The sequence below is a fragment of the Mauremys reevesii genome, linkage group 3 (assembly GCF_016161935.1).
Source record: "Mauremys reevesii isolate NIE-2019 linkage group 3, ASM1616193v1, whole genome shotgun sequence".
In the NCBI taxonomy this organism is placed as follows: domain Eukaryota; kingdom Metazoa; phylum Chordata; order Testudines; family Geoemydidae; genus Mauremys; species Mauremys reevesii.
In genome coordinates this window covers 116,150,265-116,177,220 of record NC_052625.1, presented here as the reverse complement: position 1 = coordinate 116,177,220, position 26,956 = coordinate 116,150,265, and the positions used below count along the sequence as shown (strand labels likewise).

At 43.4% G+C, this 26,956-nt stretch overlaps 1 protein-coding gene across 5 annotated transcripts in view; it reads left to right on the top strand.

The window, feature by feature from the left end:
• Positions 1-26,956, top strand: part of TPD52L1 (TPD52 like 1) — a 69,238-nt gene that overhangs the window by 10,739 nt on the left and 31,543 nt on the right. For 4 of the 5 annotated variants that reach the window (XM_039531691.1, XM_039531693.1, XM_039531690.1 and 1 more), the window contains exons 2-3: positions 12,225-12,340; positions 21,145-21,293. In XM_039531691.1, coding sequence (XP_039387625.1) covers positions 12,225-12,340; positions 21,145-21,293 — 265 coding nt within the window. Of the gene's footprint in view, positions 1-12,224; positions 12,341-12,642; positions 12,806-16,697; positions 16,841-21,144; positions 21,294-26,956 lie in introns of those variants that run through there. The other variant, XM_039531694.1, reaches the window with a different exon arrangement.

Sequence of the window (26,956 nt, the reverse complement as noted above, 5' to 3'; positions counted from 1 at the left end):
AGCTGACAGGTCTATAATTCCTTTATTCCCCTTTTTAGAGGGAAAATACTGTTTGCCCTTCGCCAGTCCTCTGGAACCTCATCCGTCCACCATGAGTTCTCAAAGAACATTCATGGTTTCATGATTGCTACAGCTAGTTCCTTAAGTACCCTAGGATGAATTTCATCAGGCCCTACTGACTTGACTACATCTAACTTACCTTAATATTCTTTAACCTGTTCTGGCTTGTGTTCTTGCCCCCATCTTGTTAATATTAATTGTGTTAAGCATCTGGTTGCAATTAATCTTTTTAATGAAGACTGAAGAAAACAGGTAATAAATACCTCGGCCTTCTTGGTGTAATCCATTATTAGTTCTTCTTCCTCTCTGTAAGTAGTGGGACCTACATTTTCCTTTGTCTTTCTCTTGCTCATAATGTATTTATAGAACTTCTTTTCCTTGCTTTTTATGTCCCTATCTAGCTGTAACTCATTTGGTGCCTAAGCTTTTCTGTTTTTGTTCCTATGTGCTTGTGCTGTTCTTTTGTAATATGATGTCGTGCTCAAGAAAAAGGAATAAAGATTTGGATTGAATAATCTCTGGGTGGCTCTGTGCTTGCAGTTCTTGCCGCACAAGCTGTATCAAGAGAATCCTGGTTTCATGCTCTCACACATTATCTGCATGCTTATCAGAACAACATCAATCAGTAATGTCTCACAGTAATGGAGACATTAATATTTCCTTATACTACTTCCTGTAGAGTACACTACACTACTTTTTGTATTAATAGTTTTAATAAATGTTTAATACTCTCTTGGCACCTTGAAAACCCTTTTCCTTATTCATTTCTCCCCTCTCCCTCTCCCCCTTTGGCAAATTTTGACTGTTTCTCCAATGTACTGATTGGAGCTCATGTTAATATTGCCTGTTCTGGTATATTAATGCTCGCCACCATCATCTTCTAGGATAGAGATTCCCAGACTGGGCCACAGGAATTGTGTTGTGCTGTGGCTATCACAGAGAAGTTATATGATCATGAATGGAAAGGAGGTAGTCCATGTGAATGGAAGAGTTCCACAAAACTGTCTATAAAGATATTGCCCATGCTATGAGAGTTTGGTTGTTTCTATCCTGAAACGGGTGTTTTCTGCACAAGGCAGGACATAGTTTCAACCCACTGTTGAACGGTAGCAGTGCTCAGGGCCTTAAAACATGGTTTCCTGTTATAGGAGAAATCAGTGCCAGAGTCTGCCCAGGCATTTTCTCTGTGTAATTTGTGTTCACACACATGTAAATCTATAAATTTAAATTTTCACGTTTGCACAAAATTATAGGTCTTAAGCATTTTTTTTCTTAAACAATTTAAATTTCCACAGTTGCAGGGAAGTTGAGGGGTCAGACAGGAATTATTTAATGACAGTAACCATTGAGACTCAAAGTTAAAGGTTTATAACCATTAAGACACCTTGTCAAAACATACAAAGCAAATATCCTTAAATCAAACTTGAATTTAATGTTCACAAGCAGCATTTTTCTAACTTTGCCTGCTTGTAATTTTCTATTATTGATGGAAACATTTTTGTTTGGTTATGTGAAACTGATGTTTAGACACATTTACCAATAACAAGCTAATCCTCCCAAGCTTACATATACACCAGTCCTTGAACAGATTTGGTTTTTCAGAAATCTCAGCAAAACACCAGTACCTGGTTCTCAGGAAGCAACCATACCCCCCAAATTGACTCTAGTTACAGAGATGAAGGCAGAAAGCAGTCTCCTGCTGCTTGCATCACAAAATTAACAATGCATCATGTCTTCAAAGTCTGGACCATTCTTGCACAATAAGAAAAAGAATTTGTAAAACTAACAGTGCCATTAGTAACGCCTGCCATAAAAATATGGATGTTACAGCCTGCAATGACTTAGTGCATGAAGTTTCAGAAGAACTTCTACATCAGTGAAGAGTCGCTATGTCTACTATAGGTTGCTAGGTACAACTTGTGTCACACTCTGCACCCTATATTCACCATAGTAATGTGATTATGATATAATTATGTTGCATCTTGATTATGTGGCATCTTTTGTGCAGTGTCTATGGAAAAGTTATGATTTGTTGAATATGATTATCCTATTTGTATGCATGTATCATTTTTGTATATGAAGTTATGAATATTGACTATGTATCTATATTTCAAATGTGCTTGCTCTGGGTAACACCCACAACAATGAAGAAGCTAGACAGTGCTAATGGCCCATCAGTGGAAACAATGGGCCATGGAAAAGGCTTGTTCTTACCTGGGGACCCTTCAGACAGCCTGTGAATAATGGCTGCCATGATCATCACACATGCAGGGGCATTTGACTAAACCACATGATACTAAACTCCATCTTGATACCTGTATTTTTCCACAAACTGGGCTGGGAAGTTGGCTTGGAACAAAGGTGTTTCTGCCATATGGAAGAAACTATAAAAGGGGGAAGTGACATCACCAAGGGGCCTCGCTCCCTTTACAACTCAATACCTGGAAACACCTGAGAAACCAAGACTGAACTGCAGGAAGTGCTGGTCCCAGGCTGGAAGAGAGGATTCCTGCCTGTATATAAAACATCTGCAAACTGCTTGTAGTATCTAACAGGGTGAGGCACTCGGATTCAAATCTTGTGTCGAGTGTAAGTTCTAGATTGTGGTTTTGTTTATTTGCCAGGTAATCTACTTTGATTTGTTTAAGTGATAGCAATTTATCTTTCTGTAGTTAATAACTTTTTTTAACTAGAACAGTGTGGGTTAAGTGAAGTGCTTGCGGGGAGGTAGGGGGAAGTCTCAGTTCAGTTAACAGAGGCTTTGTGCATATTCCTCTCCACATCGAGGGAGGGAGTGGACTGGGTAATAACTCATATATACCGATCAGGCATTTGACCAGGGCAGGACGGTACAGCTCCAGGGTTCTAGGCAGGGGAGCTGGGGGTATTTTGGCTGGACCCTCTCTATTGTTGATCCATGCAGTGGCTGGCAGAGCATTCATGAACCCAGCTGGGTGTGGCCCCTGCCTGTGGATGTTGGTGTGAGTGCAAGCTTGGAAGGCTTTGCAGCTTGTCACAATGTCAATATGAGAGGGAACCCAGATTGGTGAAAAAGAGGTCTCAGTTGTACTCCAGTTCCAGGTGGCACCCTTTGGGGGGGGGGTAAAGGGGGCTGTCACACAGCTGAAGCTTGATTGCTAGGCATATATTCTTCTAGAGCTGTTATAAGTGTAGTTAGCTTGTGCTTTGATTTTAAATGTGGGGCTTCTAATCACAAAGTCACTTCTGTCTCAACAACTTTAGCGCCCCCACTGTCTGTGGACCTTGCCCATAAGTCCCTTGTGAAGGATAACTTTATTAATTTAGGAACAGATAAATAGCTCCTAGCTATCTTACCAAACAGCCTTTTAACCCTAGGTGTGGATATCACCCTGTTGCAATTTTGAAAGAAAAACCAGCTGTAAGAATTTTATTACAAATTCATAAAAGGCAAATTTAATATTAATCAGTTCTAACTGAAGCTAATTATTCTGAATCTCACTAAACTAAGTACAGAACACTAAAATTGTCAAATCAAAATTAAAATAGGAATTTAATTAAATAAACTGACAATAGAGCATGAAATTGACAGTTGACTCAATCATTGGATGAATACAATCAAGACTTAAAGCAAGAAGTTAACATAACAGATGATCAATTCTTGTACATTACTGTCCCAGGAAACCTTATGAAACTGCACCCAGACTCCTTCCAGGTTGCCATTTTCTGAATGATTTCCACAGTTGACTCTCTTCCTAACTAATCTAACCACCGTAGAGCGTGATTAACAGGCAGGGGTCGGCAACCTGTGGCACGCGTGACAAAGACGGCACGTGAGCCGATTGATAGAATATATATATATATATATATATATATATATATATATATATATATATATATATATATATATATTATCTATGAATCAATATCAATTTTTTTTTATGGCACATACAGCAGCGTGCCATTAAAAATCCTACCCGGACCGGCCCACTCTTCTCTGTCCTCCGCCGCCACACCCCATCCTGTGGGGGCAGAAGCTGGGTCCTGCCAGCTCCCCTGCCTCTTCCTGTAGTGTGCTGGGTTCCTGCCCCTCCTCTGCCTCTCTGTCCCTCTCTCCCTTCCCGCCGATCAGCTAATGGCCCTTGCGAGGAGGGGGTCAGGAAGGAGCAGTGTCAGCCTGCTCGCTGCTCCTGTCGGAGGCAGAGTAGAAGTGGGGGCAGGGCCTTGGGGAAGGGGGGGGGGGGAAACGGGGGCATATCCCCTCCAGCCCCCTGCCCTGACACCCTCTCTCACAAACCCAGCCCTGTGCCCACACACCCAGCCCTCTGCCTTGAGCCCTGCACACCTCCTAGGTCCCTGCCCTGAGCTCTGTACCCCCCTCACACACACTCATCCCTCTGCTTGACTCCTTCACCCCAACACGACCCCAGCCCTGACTCTGGCACCCCCCACATACCCAGGCCCCCCACACCTCATGCACCCCCTATATCCTGACTCTTGCACCCCCCACATCCCTACCCCCACCCTGAGCACCAAACGGGAGCTCCTGCACGCCCCCACCCCACATTCCCACCTGCACCCCTTGCACCAAATGGGAGCTGCCCAGGTAAGTGCTCCACACCCAAACCTCCTACCCCAACCCTGAGCCCCCTCCCTCATTCTAGCTCCTGGCCAGACCCTTCACCCCCAGCCCTGTGCTCAGTGCACTCCCATCCTTAGCTCAGTGCAGAGAGAGAGGAAGAGAATGGGCCAGAACCAGGGAGAAAGGTACCCACTGTATGTAGGCAGGGCTGGGACCCCAGACCGGCAGCGGGCTGAGCGGGTTCGGCAGCCGGGATCCCGGCTGGCAGGAGCTGGCGGATGGAACCCCTGAGCAGCAGCGGGCTGAGCCCCGCGCAATCTGCTGCCGGTCTGGGGTTCTGGCTGCCGGCCCCTTGCCAGCAAGGGTCCCAGACACAGGCCCCGCTCAGCCCGCTGCCGGCATAGGTGAACAGAACCCCAGAGCAGCAGTGGGCTAAGCGGGCCGGTGGTGTAAGATCAACATTTTAATTTTAAATGAAGCTTCTTAAACATTTTGAAAACCTTGTTTATTTTACAATACAACACTAGTTTAGTTATATAATATATAGACTTTAGAGAGAGAGAGAGACCTTCTCAAAAACATTAAAATGTATTACCGGCCCACGAAACCTTAAATTAAAGTGAATAAATGAAGACTTGGCATGCCGCTTCTGAAAGGTTGCCAACCCCTGTTCTAAGGACAGAGTGATTTCTGCAAACACTTACAGCCCAGGGTGACAAAGTGATTTAAGATAGAACTTACTTTAGAATTAGAATATGTATATTCTATTTCTGTAATATACATACCCCAAAAGTGCTGAAAAAATCAATAATACCGGTGGCAAGAAGATTACAAGAGGAACAAACAGTTTCTTGGAGAAGAGGTTGGCTCTTTAGCTTGCTGATCTTCTGAGCATCAGAATTAGAACCTGCAGTTTGGGGACCATGTGATATTGTGTCTCTCCTTGGTACCTTATTCTGGCCAGTGGGCTTCTTCAGTCACTTGGCTGGTATAGCCTGTAGTTACCTTTGTGACCTTATTCTTGGTGTTGTGGTGGCCCAGAAAGATCATGCCGCCTTGTACATGTACCTGGATTTTTACGGTTGTGATTCCAGTTCGCTCCACCCAATGGCACTTCCCCAGAGAACTTCCACGTAAATCAGGGGATCACAAGTCTCATATCCTGATAAAGTGGTCCATTCCAAGTTGAGGTTGGGTGAGCTAGTCTTTTGGTCACTCTGGAAAGCCTAGCCTCTTACTGACAGTTCTGTAACAACATATGTTGCCAATGGCAAACACAGATGTGCTCCAAAAATACGAAAAACATGCGTTCCACGGGAGATGATTCCATGAATATGGTTTGGGCCCCACTCCTGTGTAGAGGTACTGATGGGTTATGTTCCTCCAGTATCCTACATGTTCTGAATGTTTAATGACTACTATGGACTCTTACATCACTCATATTTCCATTAATTCACTTCATTCTCTCAGCATAGCTGACAAAATCCTGGGCATTTTACTAGTAAAGAATTGGAGAGTACTGGGTGAAAGGTGTCAGATTCTATTAATAGAAACTTTACTTAAGCACAATGCACGTGCTTACTTCCCATGGAGGTCAATAGAGTTACATCAGTTTGAGTCATTTTGGGCCACACCCTCAACCATCTGTACATTTTGGGGTTAGAACTCCTCCCCTGATTGTTTTCCCTATTTTTTAGCTCCTAGCTCCCCCTACATTCATACAGCTCTAGTCTAATTTGATTCTTTTCTTTAGTTCTTAATTTGTTTTATACAAATCATGCTGATCTGTCACTTAAAGAAACAAGCTGATTTGCAGAGAGCAAATCTATCTTGTAGCACAATGGCACCTATTTTCTCATTTCCCATCATTCACTTCATCTTTGTTGTTACTGGCTATAGAAAATAAAATGACCCTTCCATTTGTGACATGTTTTTGGTTTTTTTTTTTCTTTTTCCCTGACCCTTTAGGTCCGGAAGTTGTGAAGAATGATTAATAGCACAATGAATGGTACAATACTGTTGTTACTTTCACTATTGATATACCTATACCTATCACCTAGAACTGGAAGGGACCTTGGAAGGTCATCAAGTCCAGCCCCCTGCCTTCACGAGCAGGGCCAAGTACTGATTTTTGCCCCAGATCCCTAAGTGGCCCCCTCAAGGATTGAACTCACAACCCTGGGTTTAGCAGGCCAATGCTCAAACCACTGATATAGTGGAAAGAAACCTCTGCTGGCTTTGAACTGTTACAATGTTTCACAACAATTGCTTTGTATTATCATACCTACAATTTAAAAAGCAAAGCCATCTTTGTTCCTTCAGGCAGCCAAGAATATTATACTGGGCAGAGAGCTAGAAGTGATTGCATAAGATGTTAAAGTCCAAGCCTGACTAATATGTGCACTGGATATTTCAGAAAATGGTTTTGGTTGGAGGGTTAGACCTTGGGTTGAAGTCTGGTAATTGTTTTTCATAGGTAATATGTGCTCTTTACTACAGCTGGAATTGTGCTGCTTTTACCCACTGAACTGCCACTTGATTTATCTGTGGCAAGATGAGCAAACTCTTTGAGTGCACATCGCATCTTAGCATAGAGGTCATGTCATGGAGTATGTTCTGTTGTTTGTTATTGCACAAGCTATCTTCCATTAGGGATGGAATAACAGGCCTCCGGCATCTGCAGCAATTCCTTCCATAGGAAAACAATATTAGGAAAGTATTTTAATCTTTTAATGTTCCTTTGTAGCTGCAAAGGAAGACCAGGGCTTGCATACTGTGACCAGCAAGTTGGCCAGGGACTACAAACAAGTGTTCCACAAACCATAATTTGAGAACTGCTAAGCAATGATATTTCTAAAGCTATTTCCAAATTAGGGCTAGATTGTGCTGCTTAGGAACACTGCTGCCCCAAGCCCAAAATTAAAAAAAACCCATCTCTGAGAGCGCAACTGCCAAAGCACCCCCCCGCCCCCTAAAAAATAAGTGGCTGGAGTGCCACCCCTGGAATTATGCTGCCCCAAGCACGTACTTGGTTTGCTGGTGCCTAGAGCCGGTTCTGCTCCCAATACTAGCCCTTATGCAGCTAGCCAGTGTAGGGAGGAAATTACAGCACTGATCCCACGCCCACCCTCTTTAAGGTAGGAGGCATCTCCAGCGAGTAGGGGCAGACCAGTCCCTGCCTTCCTCAGAAGGCTGAGGCTGCAATTCTGCTTGATTCTTACAAGGAGTGAGTGTAGTGGTGATAACGTTCACCTAACATGTGAAACATCCCCAGTTCGAAACCAGGCAGAAACAGGTCACTGTTCTTCTTCTGACTCCCCTCCTGCATTTTCAGTCTTAGAACAGACCGCACTGTGAAATTTTACTTTGAATTATATCAGTTATGAGTTAAATAATATGGAAGCTCTCTCTAAGTTATACGCCTGGATTCCTTACTCTTTCAGCTGCTCTGATAAATTAACGTTTTTGTTAGGCTTCATGAAAAATTTTTCCCCCGCTCCTTTTATAGTGACTAAATGCTATCTAGGACTCTGAAATAATCTTAACGTGGCCCATAGAGTGCAATCCTTCATTCTGGATTTGTCATTCCACAAGTTGAACTGCTCCTTATTACTGTCCAGGCATCATGAGCCATGGGAGCAAGGAGCAAGCTGGGGTAGGTGCAACCGCGTGGTAATGCCGGCTGGGAGAGCAGCCTGAGGCAGAAGCCTCCAGCTCGCATGATACTCCAGGCAGGACTGCATCTCCAGGAGACGAAACTTAAGGAAGAGAATGACCTGGAGTCACTCCCATTCAGTGCTCTAAGAGGAGGATAGCCATGTCTGTCCAGGCACCTTGATCGACCTCACCGAGGTCTGCTGGCTGAGCGGGACCCTGGCTGGCAGGAGCCAGCGGACAGAGCCCCAGACTGGCAGCGGGTTCCGTCCATTGGCCCTGCTCAGCTCGCTGCCTGCCTGGGGTTCCGATCATCCAGGCAGGCAGTGGGCTGAGCGGGTCCAGCGGACCGGACCCCGGGAAAAAAAGGCGTTAAACAATTGTCTGCAGTTGCTTTCACGGAAGGAGGGAGGGAGGGGGGCCTGATGACATGTACCCAAAACCACCCGTGACAAAGTTTTTGCCCCATCAGGCATTGGGAGCTTAACCCAGAATTCCAATGGGCTGTGGGAACTGTGGGATAGCTACCCACAGTGCACCACTCTGTAAGTCGATGCTAGCCACAGTAGTTAGGACGCACTCCACTGACTTAATGCGCTTAGTGTGAACATACGCAATAGACTGTATAAAATCGAATTCTAAAAAATTGACTTCTATAAAATTGACCTAATTTCGTAGTGTAGACATACCCTTACCACCTTTTATCTGGATGCTGTATCTTAGATTAGGGACCAGATCAGCCTCTGGCTGGCCCCAGAGTTCATTTTATCGTCGTCAAACTGTGCTGAATTCTGTTCAGACGTATCTATGTCTCTGTGGCAGCTGAGTGATGCACATTGTAAAGCATTTTTTGTTTAGGCTATAGCTGACCCAGAAGTGTGGTGATTTTTTGTTGTTGGTTGTTTGTTTCTGGTCAGAAGTTGCACTGGATACATGTAGTTGTGGATTGTATTTATTAAGGCTTCAGAGTCTAAAGTAGAAATTTACGGTGACGGCTGTTTTGACATACTGGTTGATGGAGTATTTGAAGGACAAAGCTGAGACCCTTAAACAGTCTTTTTATTTTTTTTCTGCTGGAGTCTGTAATTTTTTCTTTCATTTCTGAAGTACGGATTGGCGCTATGAAAAGGCTGTTAGTAAGACTGTTTTAAAATCTCAGAATAAATTAGAAACAATAATTGGCTCTTCTGGCTAATAAAAAAATAATTTGAAAATTATTTTCCTGCAGTTTGTGTAAAATGTTTTTCTTTTGTCAGGGCTTTAAAAATTCACTTATCACATCATGCTAGCTTGCTCAGAAAAGCTTAGTATCTAAATGATCAATTTCTGCACAATTTAAGCTTTTATTTTTATTTAAAAGTTTTCTGACCCATATGGTTACAAAGGTAAGCTTCCAAACATGAATCAACACAATGCTCTGTTCCTGAGAATGCCACCAGACAGGTCAGTGGTTCTATTGCAACTCGTTGCTTTGCCAAGCGGCACCAGAGTGAAGTCGTCAAAACTATGGTCTGGTTCGTGCTTGGTATTCAGAACCCTGTGGACTGCAGTTTGAAATTGATAAGAACCAGTTTTGTTGTATAGCAAAGTTTAACACACGAACGTTATGAGCCAGGCACCCTAGGCAATCCACAGGAAAGGAGAGGCTGGGGGAGGAGGAGTCTGGTAAAGTTCCACATTTTCCTTGCAACCAAGAATAGGAAGCATCCACCAGTTATTTAAGCCACCAACTTTCTTCTGACAGTCACTAGATGCCATTTGTAAAACTCCCTTTCCTGTTAGTGCTTATTGAATAATCAGGGCGAGCTCCAGGTTTTCTGCCCCCGGCCCCCAAGTGGGGGTGGGGGGAAGCCAATTGGCTCCATTCTTTGACGGCAGGTCCTTCACTACCTCTCTTCCTCTTCGGCGGCAGCTCAAAGAGGATGAGAGGTACTGAGGGACCCACCGCTGAATTTCCACCACTGAATTCCCACAGAAGACCCAATAGCGGATGGAGTGCTGCCCCTTTGTATTGGCTGCCCCAAGCACCAGCTTCCTTAGCTGTTGCCTGGAGCTGGCCCTGTGAATAATACATGATGCTGCTGATCTCCAGAGCATCTGAACATAAGAGACAAATCATGGCCTTGATCCTGGATGCAGTTAAGCATGCACTTAAGTACAATGAATACTGTCATTGATTTCAATGGGACTACACGATAGTAAGATTAAGCATGTGCATCAGTGTTTGTACAGGGAAAATTGTACAGAGACAATTACCTCCAGTGTAATCCATATAATGCTCCTCTTCATACATCCCAGGATATAAGCATTATTATTTAGTTAGTTAGTTTATTTTTGCAACTGCATCACATCATTGACTCGTTCAATTTGTGATTCACTATAACCCCTACATTCTTTGAAGCAGTACTACCCATCTGGTCAGTTATTCCCCATTTTGTAGTTGTGCATTTGATATTTTTCCTTTACTAAGTGTAGAACTTTGTCCTTGTCTTTACTGAATTTCATCTTGTTAATTTCAGACCAATTTGTCAAGATGCTTGCAACCACTCCCATCTTGGTGTCACCTGCAAATTTTATAAGCATACTCTCCACGCCGTTATCCCAGTCATTAATGAAAATATTAAATCTGATCCCCTGTGGGACTCCACTAGATATATCCTCTGTGTGACAGAAAACCATTGAGAACTACTGTTTGATCTTTCAACAGGTTGTACACCCACCTATATAGTAATCTCATCTAGACCACATTTCCCTATTTTGTTTGAGAATGTCCTGTGGGACTGTGTCGAAAGCCTTCTCTTGATTTTAATATCACGTCTACTGCTTCCCCCCCCCCAATCCTAGTAACTTACGGCCAGTATAGAACTGAGCATGGTAAGTTTACCTCATGGTAAAACTAAAATGCTTTGTCTTCGCTATTTCTTTTTTTTATTATCTTGGGATAGCTCATGTGCATAAGTCAGCTGAGGTAAAAAAACACACCTTTTTAACAGTGAAGTCAATCCCTGAGGTACACTTCCCTAGCAGCAGTACTCCGTTAGTAGGAGAGGCTCTGAAACACCTCGAACAAGACACGTGAAAAATGTAAAGTGTATATTGATCTACTGTATAACATAGTGCTATATTGACCAGAAGTTATATTGTCATCCTTGTTGTGGACATCACACAGCAATGATCCATATTTATTAACAGATTTATTTTTTTAATTTGAAGAAAAGGCTAGGTTTTTCATGTTCTTTTCTTCTATACTATCATGATGCAGTAGTGTTGTATGCTGCATCCAGTGAGATTTTATTTTTTTGATCTTGTTGGTGCCTTCATGTCAATATTATACAAAAACAGTACAACAAAATACTATTGTTCTCCATGTCCATCAAGGGTGGTGCAAGAAGTAATCAGCTTAGTTTACAGCAAGGGAGATCTAGGTTGGTGTGATGGGGTTTTTTAAGCCTCACACTAGGACTGAAGGGGTTAAAGAACAATTTTGGGCCCAGCCACATCTGCAGAGCATGCTCCAGGTGGAGATGGAGCTTAAAAGGAAGCCAGACAACTCAGAAAGGGGCTGACAAGGCAGAGAGAAGGGCCTGTCCTGGGCGCTCCTGAGAAGGAATGCTGCAGGTTTAGACAAACACCAGTCAGGGATGGCCTAGGCATATTTAACCCTGCCTCGGGCAGGGAGATGGACTAGATGACCTCTTGAGGTCCTTTCCAGCCCTGCATTTTTATGATTCTGTGATAATCTATCATTTGCAATAGGTTTACAAAAGCAAAAAGAAGAGGACTCCAAATGGGCTGTATCAGAAAGACCTGGATAACTCTAGTGCATGTAACAAAAGTTAGGCCTTTATTTAGGTTTCGTACAGTTGGCCACCCTCTGCCCCCTCCCCGCCACCACTCAGTAAAATGTATTGTAAGAGTTTTATTGACTGTTACTTTCTTACTTTCAAAGGTCTGCTGGAAACACAGCCATTGCACGAGACAGATGAAGAAACTGTCACTGATATTGATTTCACAAGTATGATTTCTGAAGAAGAGAGAGAAGAATTAAAGATTGAGCTAGCCAAGGTAATGCTTTTTGATCCCCTGGATATTAATATTTATACCTCCTGAATTTGGAAGTTATTAGCAGGATCAAGTGCATATGTCACAAGAACATTATATTTCCTTTATTTAATTATTCTAGACTAGAATAGTGCAAGGTGATTCATTCTGTCAGATTATTTTTGGAAAACTAATCATCTATTGACGGCAGAGGTAAAATTAGTGGGTGTGTTATTTTAACAAACAAGAGCCATGTGTCATTTAGTCTTAAATTTGCAGCACATACAGTGAATGAAAGAACCCTGCCTCTGTTTCCCCTCTTCCAGGCTCCTCAATACACAACTCCTGATGCACAAAAGGCTTTCATAAGTCCAGTAACAACCACTCTTCTTGAAGTGTATGGTGTGTTAAAACAAAGTTCCAGAACAAACATCAAAGGTCTTCCATCCTCCCACCCCTTAAAGCTGGGCCCAACTCCTCCTCCCTCAGGTATTGGCTCGTTCTCTGTTCACAGGAAAAGACATAAGGCCTGGCCTGCCGCCTTTGCCACTCCCCAAATGGAAGACGAAACTTTCAGCTGGGTCTTTCTACCCAGCCATGACGCCTTTCCTGAGGGACCACTGCAAGAGAGTCTCTCTTCCTGCAACTCCACTCTGCAGTGCCTCACTTTAGTTATTCACAAGCTTCTGTTTTTCTAACCCTCAGAGGCCTGGTTTAATCACATGACTGACTGTCATGTGACTTGATTCATTCTTTCCACCTGGGTAGGCAAATCAGCTGTGTCACAGGTGGGCTGAGACCTCTCTCTCTCTCTCTCACTCTCTGTGGAAGGGCCAGCCGGCCTGTGACACACTTACTGAAAAGAACTGATTACATGATTCTTAGAGAAAATGACACTGATGGTGATTGCAACGTCATGACAACACAACTTCTTACAGTACTGTGAAGAGAATTTGTGCCAAATAAATAAATAAATGGCTGAAGGACGTTGGGGGAGCCTGAACTGGATGAAATTACATGGCACTATTGATTTAGTTTTGGTGAGGTTAGGAAGAGAGTCAACATCAGGCTTAAATCCAGTCTGAGTGCAGCCTTCCATGGTGTCTGCTGTATGATACAGAAGAAATAGATGAGGGGCAGCCAATTAGAAGCATGGAAAAACCTTCATATGGAGCAAGATTGAAAGAATTGGGGTTGTTTACTTCAGAGAGGAGACAAATAAGAGGGATTGTGAGAAAAGTATTCACAGTAAAGAAGGATAAAGAGAAGGTAAATTGTGAACTTCTATTCACTCTCTCATAATACAATAAGAAAGGGACAATCAGTGAAACCAGAAGGTGGGAAATTCAAAACAATAAAAGTTCCAATTCTAGGGATTTTAATAAGCCAAACATTTTGGAAGAGACAAACCTTAAAGCTTCAGTGCATGAGTAGACACTAACAGTTGGCAGGGTCATAGGAAAGTTCTTCTGTAATTGAACCATCCTCTGGAGCATCTGGTACTGGCAATTATGAGATGCTGATACAGGACTAGATGATGTAATTCAAAGGACAATTCTTAGCAGAGACTAGTCTTTCTCCACTATGCAGTAAAAATATTTAAATTGCAATTAATAGTCATAAGAACAGCCATACAGGGTCAGCCCGGTGATCCAGCTAACCCAGTATCCTCTCACCTGACCGTAGCCAGTGCCAGGTGCTTCAGAGGGAATGAACAGAACAGGGCAATTATAAATGATCCATTCCCTGCCATCCTGCTCCAGCTTCTGGCAGTTGGTGGTTTAGAGACACCCCAAGCATGGGGTTCCATTCCTAACCATCTTGGCTAGTAGTCATTGATTGTCCTATCCTCCATGACCTTCTCTGATTTTTTTTTTTTTTTTTTAAACTAAGCCACTGAGACTTTTGTTTGATTCATTCTGTTGGCTGACTTGTGATTTCCTGAAGGAGTAAAAACCAAGTGATTGTTTCTGCCCAGCTGGGCTTTTAAGGCTATGGGAAGATCTAATGTCTCTGAAATGTTAGCTACATGTTGCTCCTATAGTGAATTTGTACACCTGTAAATAATAGAAAGGAAGCTTACGTATGACTGTTAATTATATTTGTATATCCAGCTCAGGACATGCAGATGGGGTAGAAGTTATTTAATGTTTAAAGAAAATGTATGTCAGCTCGCACACTGTAGCTCTTGGATTCATTGATCTGCATGTGGCAGAGCAGACTGAAAGAGAGAGAAGGGGGAAAATTAAAGAAAATTCCTTGTAGTTATCTGCGAATGAGTTTCCCCAAGAGTCTCATCCTATAAGGTCCTGAGCACCCTTCACTCTCATTGATGTCAGTGGGAATTGAGGGCACTCGGAACCCACCACACAGGATGAGACCCTTAATTCAAGTACACAAAGACAAATTGAAAGTTGTTCTGTCGTCACTAGAATTACAGTATCTAGGTCAGCTGGGCTGTTTTAAGACTGTTTTAAATTGCTCACGGCATTCTAGTGGCATGTAATTATGTTCAAAGGGAAAACACTTGAGCATTGCATTTAGAAAAAGTCTGGAGAATTTGGGGAGATTCTAAGGCTATAATTAAATTAAGATCAAGTTTCCTGGAAGAGAGTTTTTTTCCTAAGGGCTTGTCTACACTGACACTTTACAGCGCTGCAACTTTCTCACTCAAGGGTGTGAAAAAACACCCCCCTGAGCGCTGCAAGTTTCAGCGCTGTGAAGTGCCAGTGTAGACAGTGCAGGAGCTATTCCCCTCATGGAGGTGGTTTTTTAGAGCGCTGGGAGAGAGCTACCATGACTACACAAGCTATGTTAAAGCGCTGCCATGGCAGTGCTTTAACGTTGCCAGTGAAGACGTACCCTAAAGCACAAAGAGTTTTAGGCACCCAGCTACCACTGAAAGTAACTTCAGTGGGAGTTGGATGCAGCTGCCATTTATTCCTTTGCCTTTGACAATCTCCTCTCCCTCCTTTAGCTTCAGGTTCCTGTAGAGCTCTCTCCTACCCTCCACTTCACCAATGATACTAATCTTGACACACAAGCCCAATAGTACACATCCCTCCCAGTTATCTCGGTGCTTTAGCCACACTCTCCTTATACATGTGTTCTCCCTGTGTCGGTCGGTAAGGACAGCTTGCCTCTCCTTCAAATCCTTCCTCAAGGCCCACTTCTTTCTTGATGCCTACAAGAGATCAGTTAATAGAATGAGTGGCTGTCAGGTATGCCTGATGTGTATTTATTTAAACAAACAAAAGAAGATCTATATGTGTGTGCATATATCCGATTATATAAAAATATGCGTTGTTTTTTGGTTTTGATTTTTTATTCTCCTTGCCTTGTATGTTGCTGGACTTGGGGATGGATCACGCATGCCCACTACCTTGTGTGCTTTTCATCACACTTACCACTCTGCTTGTATGTTGTATTCCACTCTTAACTCTTTCTTGTCTTTTTTTTTAGATGGTAAGGTTTTCAGGGCATGGAGCGTCTCTTACTTTGCATTTGTGCATTGGCTAGTACAGAGGGGCCCTGATCCTAACTGAGGCCTTCAGGCATTTCTATAGTACACATAAAAATGATTCTATATTCCTGTAACAATCTGAAACTAAAAATGTACCACAGGTCCACTTCACATTCCAAAATTACAACAGACCTGCCCCCAGAATTTTCCATGGGATCAGGAGTTTGTCAGAATGTGTTGTTTTTTTGTTTTGTTTTAAGGAAGTTCAGTAACGTACATCAGAGTCTGTGGACACTTAGGGCCTGCTTCTGCAAACATGTAGGCACATGAGTAATCTTACTTGTACGAGTGCTCCTACTGAAGTCAGTCGGAAAGCTAATAGACTATTCAGGGGGAACATAATTTTGTTGGTCATCAGCGTCCTCTGGTTGTGTATCTCCCATGTAACAACAGGGGAGAGAAAAACATAAGATAAATGTGATTCTATAACCCCAAAAATGATCAGAGGGACTATATCTTCTCTCTCTGTGGTCCTAACCTAGCATACACTTCTGCACATGCTTAACCTTAGGAAAACAATGGGGTAATGTATGCAAAAGCAGCTCAGTGACTTATGAACCTAAGCTCCATTTTCAAAAGGCATCAAATAGTGGGATTTTCAAAAACACACCTAACACTCAGTGAAGTGAATGGGGATTAGGCAGACTTACCTACTTTAAGTGCTTTGAAAGTCCCACTACAAATCCCTAAGTCTTTCTGCTAGTTACTTACAAGTCCCCAATCATGGTGGTAGTTGAACAACTTCAGTAGGTTTTATATCTGAAACTGTTTTTAGCCTTTTTTTAACTGAGATTTCAAATCGATGGTTTCCTTTTAATAATGAATGGTTTAAAAACACACTTTACTTTCCTCTAACAGAGTGCATAATGTTGTCTGCGTTTCAACAGTATGCAAAGGATTTGTGCTTACATAGAGCTTCGAAGATTTAGTTAATTTCCGCTTGCTCAGTTAGAGAGAGAATTTTAGTCAAAAAGACTTTGATGGAATGTTCGCACAGACAGGTATGTAATCAATTTGGTGTTAGTCTGTATGGTAAGCATTAATGTCTAAGTATCTGTAAGTAAGATAAGATACTGGTTTTGGCTTAATCTTAAACTGTTTAATAGTATTAGTGGGGTGAACTGATGCACCCAGAGTTTTGGTTTTGGGTGGCAAGCAATTGAATTTGAAGTTTCACTGTCCAATCAATAAATGCATAATCCAATTTAGTTTTAAACCAGTATGGTTTAGTTTCTTCTTTCTAGAAACATTTGCTCAGTTACCCCTTCACAGAATCTGGTTTCTTCCCTAGTGGTGCTGATTCTTGCCAATGTTTCATTTTGCTGTTTCTGCAATGGCAAGAGGAAGGAATTCTTATGAGTTATTTATGATCCTGTGCCCACTAAACTTACTGGAAAAACGAGAAGTTAATTTGGAACATGCAGATTCTAACACTTTGTTGCATTCCATGAGTGAACTCCTGGCCTGTTGAATTCAGCAGGAGTTTTTGCATTGACTTCAGTAGGGCAGGATTTCATCTCATGTGCCTAGAATTGCTGATTAATTCCCAAACTTCTTGAATAACTTGGATCCCATGTAATGGCAAATGAGAAACTGATAGGGTGGGGATTAAACAATGAGATTTTTAAAAGACCAGTGAACCTTTGATCTGTTTCAGAGTAAGAGAATGTATTAGTGTGCAAGATAAAAAATAGTTCTGGGATCAATAACACAAAACCAGCCTTGGAAGTCAGTGCGTTATTCACTAGTGCTTGCCTCATTCTTTGCAGTTTAGAGGGTTAAATCATACAATGTCCAATAGGATAAAGGGATTCCAGGATACTTAGATAGGGTTGCCAGATGTCTGGTTTTCAACCAGAAAGTCAGGTTGAAAAGGGAACCTGGCAGTGTCTGGTCAGATATACTAACTGGACACTAAAAGCCCAGTTACTGCGGGTGTGTCTGGGGGAGGGGGTGTGTGAGTTACAGCCTGTTGCCCAGCCCTGAAGTGGTAGCTCCTGTGGCAGCACGCGCACACGCACCAGCTCAGGGTGCGAGCAGTTCCTTTGAGGAGTGTGGTTTGCAGGGCTGCAGCTGAGGACAGAGTGCAGAGATCCATAGTGAGCGGGGTAAGGGACTCCCAGTCTGTTACCATAGTTTTAACCATCCAAAGCTCTTGGTAACAATTACTCTTGGTGAGGCAGTGGCAAGAAATAAATCAATGGAGACAGGCCATCTGATAGGTGGTTGGCACAATCAGTACACCACAAGAGTGCTTTCACTTAAAGCTCCACTTTTAGTCTCAAGCACTTACACACACATCCAAAACAGGTTAGTAAAACACCCCCAAAAATCAATAATTACCGAAGTCTGGAGTGGTCTTCGAGTGGTACAACAGCTGTCCAATTGGCCTGTCTTTCAGCTGCCACTCGGGACCCTAAGATGTGTCTATGAAGTGTTTCTGAAGAGTCCAACTACCCTATACTTTCTCTCCTTATTTATTCGAGTTAGTGTAACAATAACATGTCAATCAAAAAAAGAACTTGTTAAGCAAGCAATTTCAAAGGTTAAGCGAGGTTTTTCTTACCCCATCTATTAGAGAGATGTGGTGTGTGGGTTTTTTTTGTGGTTTTTTTTTGTTTTGTGTTCCCCCCCCCTCCCCCAGCGCCTACATGTTTTGAGGGCCCTGACAAACATGCATACCAGAGGGCAGATATGGATAAGCTTCCTGTTTTTCTAAAACACATACCTCAGCAATTTCAACAGAGATCTTATCAGGAAGGACAGAGGGTCAAACCACCCCCCATCCCCCCGCCCAGCTGCTTCTTTAGTTATGCTAAGGGCTTTGCAGTGGCTTACGAAGACCTACTGATTTAGCTGCTTTTGGCAATAAGTATGATAATCGATATTCCAGTTATTGGTAGTGGTCCTGGCATTTTGCTCATCTACCAAGATCTTCCCATACAAGCAGGCTTGGAACGTTCCCTGGGAGGGAAGGAACATGAGCTGCCCTGCCAGCTGGTTCTTCCCCCAGCCGTGCTCTCAGGGCAGAGAGGGCTCGAGCAGATGAGGAAGGGGGCTGCTGCATAGGCCGCACTGAGGGAGGCTGGGGGCTGCTGGGCAAGAGGGCCACGCCCTAGCTCGCCAGTGGGGATGCCTGGCTGCTCCTGTGCAGCCACGGCACTCTTCTGACCTGCACAGCCAGGTGCCAACCCCAGCTCCAGCAGGGCCAGTCCCTTGGGGCTGCTCAGACTGGAGTTAAAGGGAGAAAGCAGTGAGGGAGGCAGGCAAGGAGAGAGTGGGGTGTGGGACCAAGGGGAAGAGGTGGGGCAGGGCCTTGAGGGAAGGGGTGGGTTAGGGAGTCTAATTTTCAGATATTAGAAAGTTGGCCACCCTACACTTAGGATAGACAGGAAAAAACAAAACAGCTTTAATGGAAATTCTAATTGTGTTGTCAAGAATAACTATATTTGTCCTTCACCCTCACCACCACTGCAACTTAATTATTACATTGGGGCTACCTGTTTTGTGAGGTAGAGATTTTAAGCCCTATGCAGACTCATGACATGAGAAGATTGAATAAATGGTGAACTGTTGCTAGTTGTCCTCCCCTTAGCCAAATGTACTATTCCTATGCTAGGTAACAATATGAAGTCTGAAAAATTGTGTTTGAAAAGACATGTCTGCCAGAGTACAAACAGTAGCGCCATAGATTGCTTTTGACCAAACATATTCTTTAGACCTCACTCATGCACAAGTTGGTTAGTTCAAGGTCAGTTCTTGGTTTGACTTTTTTTCACCCTCCCTTTAACTGAAATGTTACTAAAGATTAGATGGCAGATTATAGGGCAGTTTCTGCTTGCTTTGTGTCTATGCAAGGAGTCCCACTGATTTTTTCCCCCCCTACAAGTAAAATTTAGTCTGTAGTTATCAAGTCTAAGGTCTCTTTCTATAAGTCTGTAATATATAACTATACTATTGTATGTAAAGTAAATAAGGTTTTTTAAATGTTTAAGAAGCTTGATTTAAAATTAAATTAAAATGCAGAGCCCCCTGGACCAGTGGCCAGGACCCGGGCAGTGCAAGTACCACTGAAAATCAGTTTGCGTGCCGCCTTCAGCACGCGTGCCGTAGGTTGCCTACCCCTGCTATAGCCAATGGAATAGCCAGAGCAGAGAGTGCTCTTCAACCACTCCCTTGCTCCTGGCACGTCCATATACCAGGGGATGTGACAGAGATGGTATAGCTCTGCTCCGTCAGCTTTATATAAAGTAGGACTTCCTCCTTTGCCAGGAAAATTCCAGGTGATCTCTTCAACTCTCTCTATTCGGCCCCTTTAGCTGTTGGAGTGACATTAAGGAGCTTCAATGGAGCAGAGAACCAGGCCTATAATGTGCAGCCTGGGCTTGAGCACTATGTTGTTCTAGGCTCTATAGCTGGTACCTTAAACGTAGTGAAGTTTTTACTCTAGGAATGACGCCTTCCCCTTTATATTGGGATGGGTTGATAAATTATGAGCCACATTGTTACTAGCCCTGAGGAGGACACGTCTGGGTTGGGCAAGGAAGTTTATGGCATGACACCCCTAGACAAGGACCAGTCCCAATAGCAGTCCCTATATCTACACTCTAAGTCTCTGTTGTACTCTGACTGATTCTTGGCCACCCTTGGTAACATCTAATGCTTAAACAAAAATCTATTTTTATTATTTCAACCATATAAAACAACAGAGATTAAAAGTCTCGCATAGAAAAGCATAATGCTTTTTGAAAAACGGTGCTCCTTTATTTATTTAAAACCTATTTGGGGGAGTGAGGGGGTGTATGAGTATTATATATGGTCCAAGACTGGAGGATTGTGATACTTTATATGCTGAAGCTGTAAATAGGAAATGCAAAGCTCATGGATTCAAAGGAAGGCGGCTGTGTTACATGGTCTTCCTCCGGTCCTACCCATTCCCATTTTCTATGTGAATCAAGTGCTTGTGTCATTTAAAGACTTGTGATGCCCCCAAGCAGTTCTTGCTGCACAGTTGCTTCCCAAGGGTGAGATAACTGTCCCCTTTACGAGGTGCGTGCATGGAGTGAGGAGTGTGGGATCATACATGTAAGGAAATGTGCATTTTGAACAGAATTTTAATAATGGATGTGGTAGTCTGGGTAGCTTCCCAGGGACCAGCAAAATTGCTTTAATCCCTTTTCCCCCACATATGCCTCTCTGTCAAATACAGATTCACGTGAACATCAGTAGAGATTTTTAACTCTGACCATGTGATACTTATTTATCTTTCCACGACTAGCTAACATTTCTGTTTTATTCTATTCAGCTAGAGGATGAAATTTCAACTTTACGGCAAGTGTTAGCAGCCAAAGAAAAGCACCTGGCAGAAATCAAACAAAAGCTTGGTATCAACCTGATGAATGAGCTGAAACAGAACTTTAGCAAAAGCTGGCACGACATGCAGACGACTTCTGCGTGAGTACAAAACCTGTACAAGTTCATTCTTCTCCACTGAGTAGCATATTGTGTACTTCATATTTTGGGCCCTCATACAGTGCTATCTGCTGAAAAATGTGGCCAAACTTGAGCAAGCTGCAGAAACTGACATGACAGGTTCTTCAAAGTACTTAAGTGGTTCAAAAAAAACCCAAAAAACAATCCTGTAACAACAACAAAAACCTGTACCCCACCGAGTGTTGCCCATATCACACAAACCCCAGATTGGTGGGAGAATATTTTTGATCTGATGGCATTATATTTGTTTTCCTACTGAGCTTTTTTCTTTGTACCAAAACATCAGCAGCAACAAGAAACACTTCCAGTGCTCACAGAACTGCTATGTATGACTCCATATGGGAATTTTCTACAGTTTTTCATAGTTGACTTCAATAACTGAAAGCAGGCAATAGTCACAGGAGAAACAGTGCTGTGTCTAATGGTTAGAACAGGGAGACTTAACTTCATGATTCCTGAGTTTATTCAGAGTATTGCCATTGGCTTGCAGTTTGAGCTTAGTTAAATGGCTTAATGTGTCTCAGCTTTTGTTTACTTGTGTGTAATATGGATATCAAGAATGCTTACCTAGTTTCCAAGAATGTGGAGAAGCTCAGTTTAGATGAGATCCGTGAATTAAAAGTACGGTAGAAATGCAGGGTATTGGTATGCTACTTGCAACGTATAAATGATGATGATTGAAATTCAAGTGTTAACAAACCAGCTCAGTAAAAATCTCTATCTGGAAATCTTTTAAAAAACAAACCAATGATACTGTAGAACCCTAATGGTCTAGTTCATTGTTATCTGCCAAAAGGGTGTTTTTGAAAAAAAGGGTTGCTTGTTTGTAGGGTGGGGAGTTGTTTTTTTGTTTGTGCTGCCAATTAAAACTAGCATACGTCTCCCATGGGGAAAGGAGTTACTGATGCATGTAAAGAAACAGTGATAAGACCTACCCTGAGTCTGCCACAAAATGTGGAGACCTAGGGCAGGTACAGCACTTTGAGCTTCTGACTGAATAACTTTGTATGTATCTGAGGTAAAAGCTGACTGGGAGAAATGGAATTTGAACAAGACAGGAGACAGACAAAACAAGAAGCTCTAAAACCAAGTCCTTATTGAGGTGCAGGTCTCAGCTCCATAGTTAAGGTTGAGTTTTGAACTTAAAGCGGGGATTCAACATTGATATTTATGAACACACTGTATCTTCCCTAAAATGACAGTACCTGAGTATTGAATGAATAATAAAAAGGAAAATCTAGTGTAGGTGTCTCCAAACTGTAGGGAGCGTTGTTCCCCACCACCACCACGGGGGCACAGAGGAACGTTTGGGGTGTGTGGCCAGGACCTGGACCAGCCCTCGGGTGGGGGGCGAGCGCCACCCACCTCCGTTCCTGGCTCCGGCCCCTGCTTCCAGGGTCCCTGGCCAAGGCTCTGCTCCCAGCCCTGCCCCTGGCTCCAGCTGGGGTCCCAGCCTTTGCAGCCCCTTACCCCTTCTGCGCGCACACACCCAGAGCCGCAGCCCCAATCCCGGACCTAGCTGCGGGGGTGGGGGATGGACAGAGACTGGGTAAGGGAGGGAGTAGGAGGTAAAAAGTTTGGGGACCACTGATCTAATGTAATTGTAGTGTAGGGCAAAAGTTTTCTGTCAAAGCTGTTTTGTGATAGAAAATTGGGGTTTTGGCAAAATTATTTTTTTAAACAAAAATTGTGTTTTCCATGTAAAGGTTTGGCTTTGTGGGTATTTTTAATAAACACAAACATACAAAACATGGAAGATGTATTTCAGCCAGGATTAATGAAAGAATAGGGTCATGAGGCATCAGAACTAAAACTTCAGTGAGGCAGCCCAGCAGAATTCTTAAATCAAACTTTTCTGTTTTAAGCTTGTATAGAAGGGGCACATAAGCAGGATGATTTGCATGAGACCTGATCGTTAGGACAGTCCCTCTAATTAAAAATGAAGAGCGGTAAGGAAAAGTTTCAAAAGTACAAAGGACAGTTTAGTCATCCATCTTCCACTGAAAATTAACTGGAGATAGGTATCTAAACTGCCCTTTGTGCCTCCCTCTAAAGCATCCAAATCTTCAAAGTGCCGCACAACCTGGGCTTCTGTTGGCTTCAGTGGGAATTCACACTGAAGGATCTGTCCTGGCAGAAATCCGGTAGTAGATGATGACTGTAGGTTGAATAAACATTCTACTAACATTAATTCAGTGTGGTAGCATGGAGTCAGTGCCTTACCCACAAAGATTCCTTGTTAATATTTGCCTTCATCCTTATTAAATCAGGAGCCAATTAAAGTACAAAGTCCAAAATATTTGGGTGCCCAAATTTAAACTCCTAAATCCATATTTAGATATCTTAATTAAAATGGCCTGACTTTCAAGCCAATGTTAATGGGATTTGTAGACACTCAACATTTCCAAAAATAAGGCTCCTTTTTTAACTTGGGAGATTTTCAAAAGCACAAAGTATGCACCCAAACTATCATTGATTTTTGGAAAGAGCCTAAATGGGCTCCCAGAAATGGGGGGTACCCAAAAATTAGTCGTAACTTGAGCACCTAACTGCTATTTGTGCCTTTGAAAATCTGCCCGATGCCTAACTGTAGATATAGGCGTTAACTTTAGGCATCTAGATTTGAAAACATTTTAGATGTCCTTTTAGAATCCTGACTAAAACTTGGGTATGGCGCTGTGAGTGCTTGGGGAGGTGATCTGGGAACCCTGCTGGTACTGGGGAGGAGGGGCTGAGCCATGCCACTGCTACTGTGGGAGGAAGGGGGTGGTGGGGCTTCCTACCTGGCTCCACATCCCTGCAGCTCCTAGGCAGCAGGGGCCAGGGTAGGGGCTCCACTGCTCCTGCCACAAGCGCTGGTTCCCGCAGCTCCCATTGGCTGGGAACCACAGCCAATGGGAGCTGTGGGGGCAGGACCTGTGGGCGCAGGCAGCATCTGATGTGGACACCCCTCCGCCTAGGATTTGCAGGGGGGCCATGCCAGTGGGAGCTGGGGAGCCCCCCACCGTGAGGTAAGAGTACCCTGCACTCCCCAACCCCCTGCCCCTAGCCCTGAGCCGCCTCCTACACACCCAAACTGCTGGCCCACGGGCTGCCCCAGCCAGCACCAGCTGCTGCAGAGGTCACAGAAAGTCACGGAATCCGTGACCTCCGTGACTGTCTACTCGCAGCCTTAGTGATGATTTGTTCTCCTTATCCACTGAGGACAAGACAAGAAGTAATGGGCTTCAATTTCAGCAAGATTTAGGTTAGACATTAGGAAAAACTTCTTAACTGTAAATACTGGTTAAACACAGGAGCAAATTACCTAGGGAGGTTGTGAAATCTCCGTCATTGGAAGTTCTTTAAAGAACCAATTAGACTGGGGTCGTCTGTCAGGGCTGGCCTAGATCAGTGTTTCTGAAATGCAGCCACTGTGTGGGGTGTGTTTTTTTTTGTTGTTTTTGTATGGCCATGACAGCCTCCAAAACATGGGCGGATATTGGGGGGAAGGGGCAAAGCAGCACCCCTCCCTGCGGCACCCAACTGTTGCTCCTGAATAGCTATTTCTAAGGACAGTGAGCTGCGCCACATTGGTGTTTGCACTGGTGCTACCAGCAGAGATTAGCACCCTGCACTGCGCAGCCCCCTCAGGGGGCTCTGGGTAGTGCCTCTGTAGACGTGGGGCTGGTGTGGGTGGTGCCAGAGGCAGGTCTTGTCAGTGGAGGCAGCTGCAGCGTTTGGCCACTTGGGCACTCCCCTGGGCAGTTTCTCCACTCCCAACCAGCCAGAGCGTGGTTAACCTGGGATTCTGCAGGCAGCCAGTGAGTTCCCAACCCATCTTCCCTGGGGTGGGCTCTCGCTGAAGGGCCACAGAAGGCAGGGACAAGGAGACAGTCAGCCTTTTCCCCCTCCTGGGGCCGCACTTGTTCTTTAGTTGCTGTAGCTGCTGCAAGTACTTCAGTGGCCCCCACATGCTGCAGGGTTTGACAGCTCCCAGGCAGAGTGAGGGGCTCCTGCTCCCTGACATGCACAAAGCACAAAAATAGGAGCAAACTCTGGGTAGAATTGTTGTACAGACATCCACGTTTTACCAAAAAAGCAAAAGAAACAACAACAAAAAAGACAAGAATGTGCAAAGCACCTTGTTGGTGTTTCTATGATGTTGAGGTTCAGTAAAGAATAGAGATGACTGTACATTATTTTTTATTATTGAGTCTGCAAAAAAACCCAAAGATTTGGATGTGTTTAGGAGAAAAATAATTGTGCACATAAAGTTAATTAAGTATTTTGGAAAAATTGTCTGCAAGAGTTGGTGGCTGCGCTCTGAGGCCTCCAAAAATTTTGTTGTGAGAAGCTCTAGATAATACTTAGTCCTGCCTCAGTGCAGGGGACTTGACCAGATGGACCATGAAGGTCCCTTCCAGTTTCTAAGATTTCTATTATTCACATCTGTTCATAATCAATGTTCTTGTCCAATCTTTTCCTCTGTTATTCTACAATGGGTTGATTTTTAGCATAAACTACACGTCTGGGTAGGGGGGCTTTATTTTCACAGGCCCTTTTGCCTATATAAAACACACCAATAACTTCCTAAAGAATAGTTAATCAACTTCTTCATTCATTTCACATTTGTGGTGGTGAGGAGGCATTCAGGTAAAATAATTTTTCTGAGCTCAGGTTTGCAGTGAATAGAAATTGCCAGGAATTTGGTTAGCTTAGAGCAGTGTGTGCATTTATTATTTTTTTAAGTATAAATAATTGCACTTTTTAATGAAGCAGGACAATGTTGGTGGGTTTTAAAAGCAAAGCTAACAATTGTGGATTAAGGTATAATTTTATTTACAATGTTGCACTGATTATTTTTTTAAATTATTTTCCTAATTAGCATTTTGCTACCCAGGGAAGGGGCTTATGTAACCTGAATTCTTGCTTGGTTATAGGTATTTGCATTTGAGTGGGTGCACTTCTCTTACTTTCATGTTTGAAATAAATTTTGCGGTTCCCAGTACACAATACTAAGCAATAAGAAAAACACATTGATCATTTCCATGTTGTAACATAAGTCATGCAATGAAACAGGCCGACCTGTACCTCATCGTGGTGGAGTGGGTGTAACATCTGAAGCAGGGGATCACTCGTTGGAGCTATGCCCTCAGCGATGAAGGCTTGTCTGAAATATCACCTTGCGTATTATGTGAGGTGGACAGGTCCAACGAGAACCCCGAAAATGATGGCTAGCACAGGCAGCGAAGATGCAGAGCAGCAGCTGCACTTAGCTACCCAAGTGAAGGAAGTCACTGAGAGAGACTCAACGGTTTGGATCGCACAGCGTGAAGCCAGTATTGGTAGACCAGGAAAAGGGTCATGTTACTACGCCTCCGTCTCATTCCAGTGGGTTGAGGTGGTATTTTTGGGGTTTTTTTGTGGGGCATAATCGTTTGCTCTTGCTTTTGACCATGAATAACTTAGCACTCAGCACCAGGGTTAAAGCCCCTGCTTTACTCTCAGCTGTAGATGCCTTGCCAGTGTTGTCTTCCCTCAGCACATATGACTTGTGCCAAAGCACCCCTGGGGATGCGCATCCTCTGTCAGCAGGCATGTTTGCAATATATTGTGACAATTTATCGAGTCGTACCTGGGAT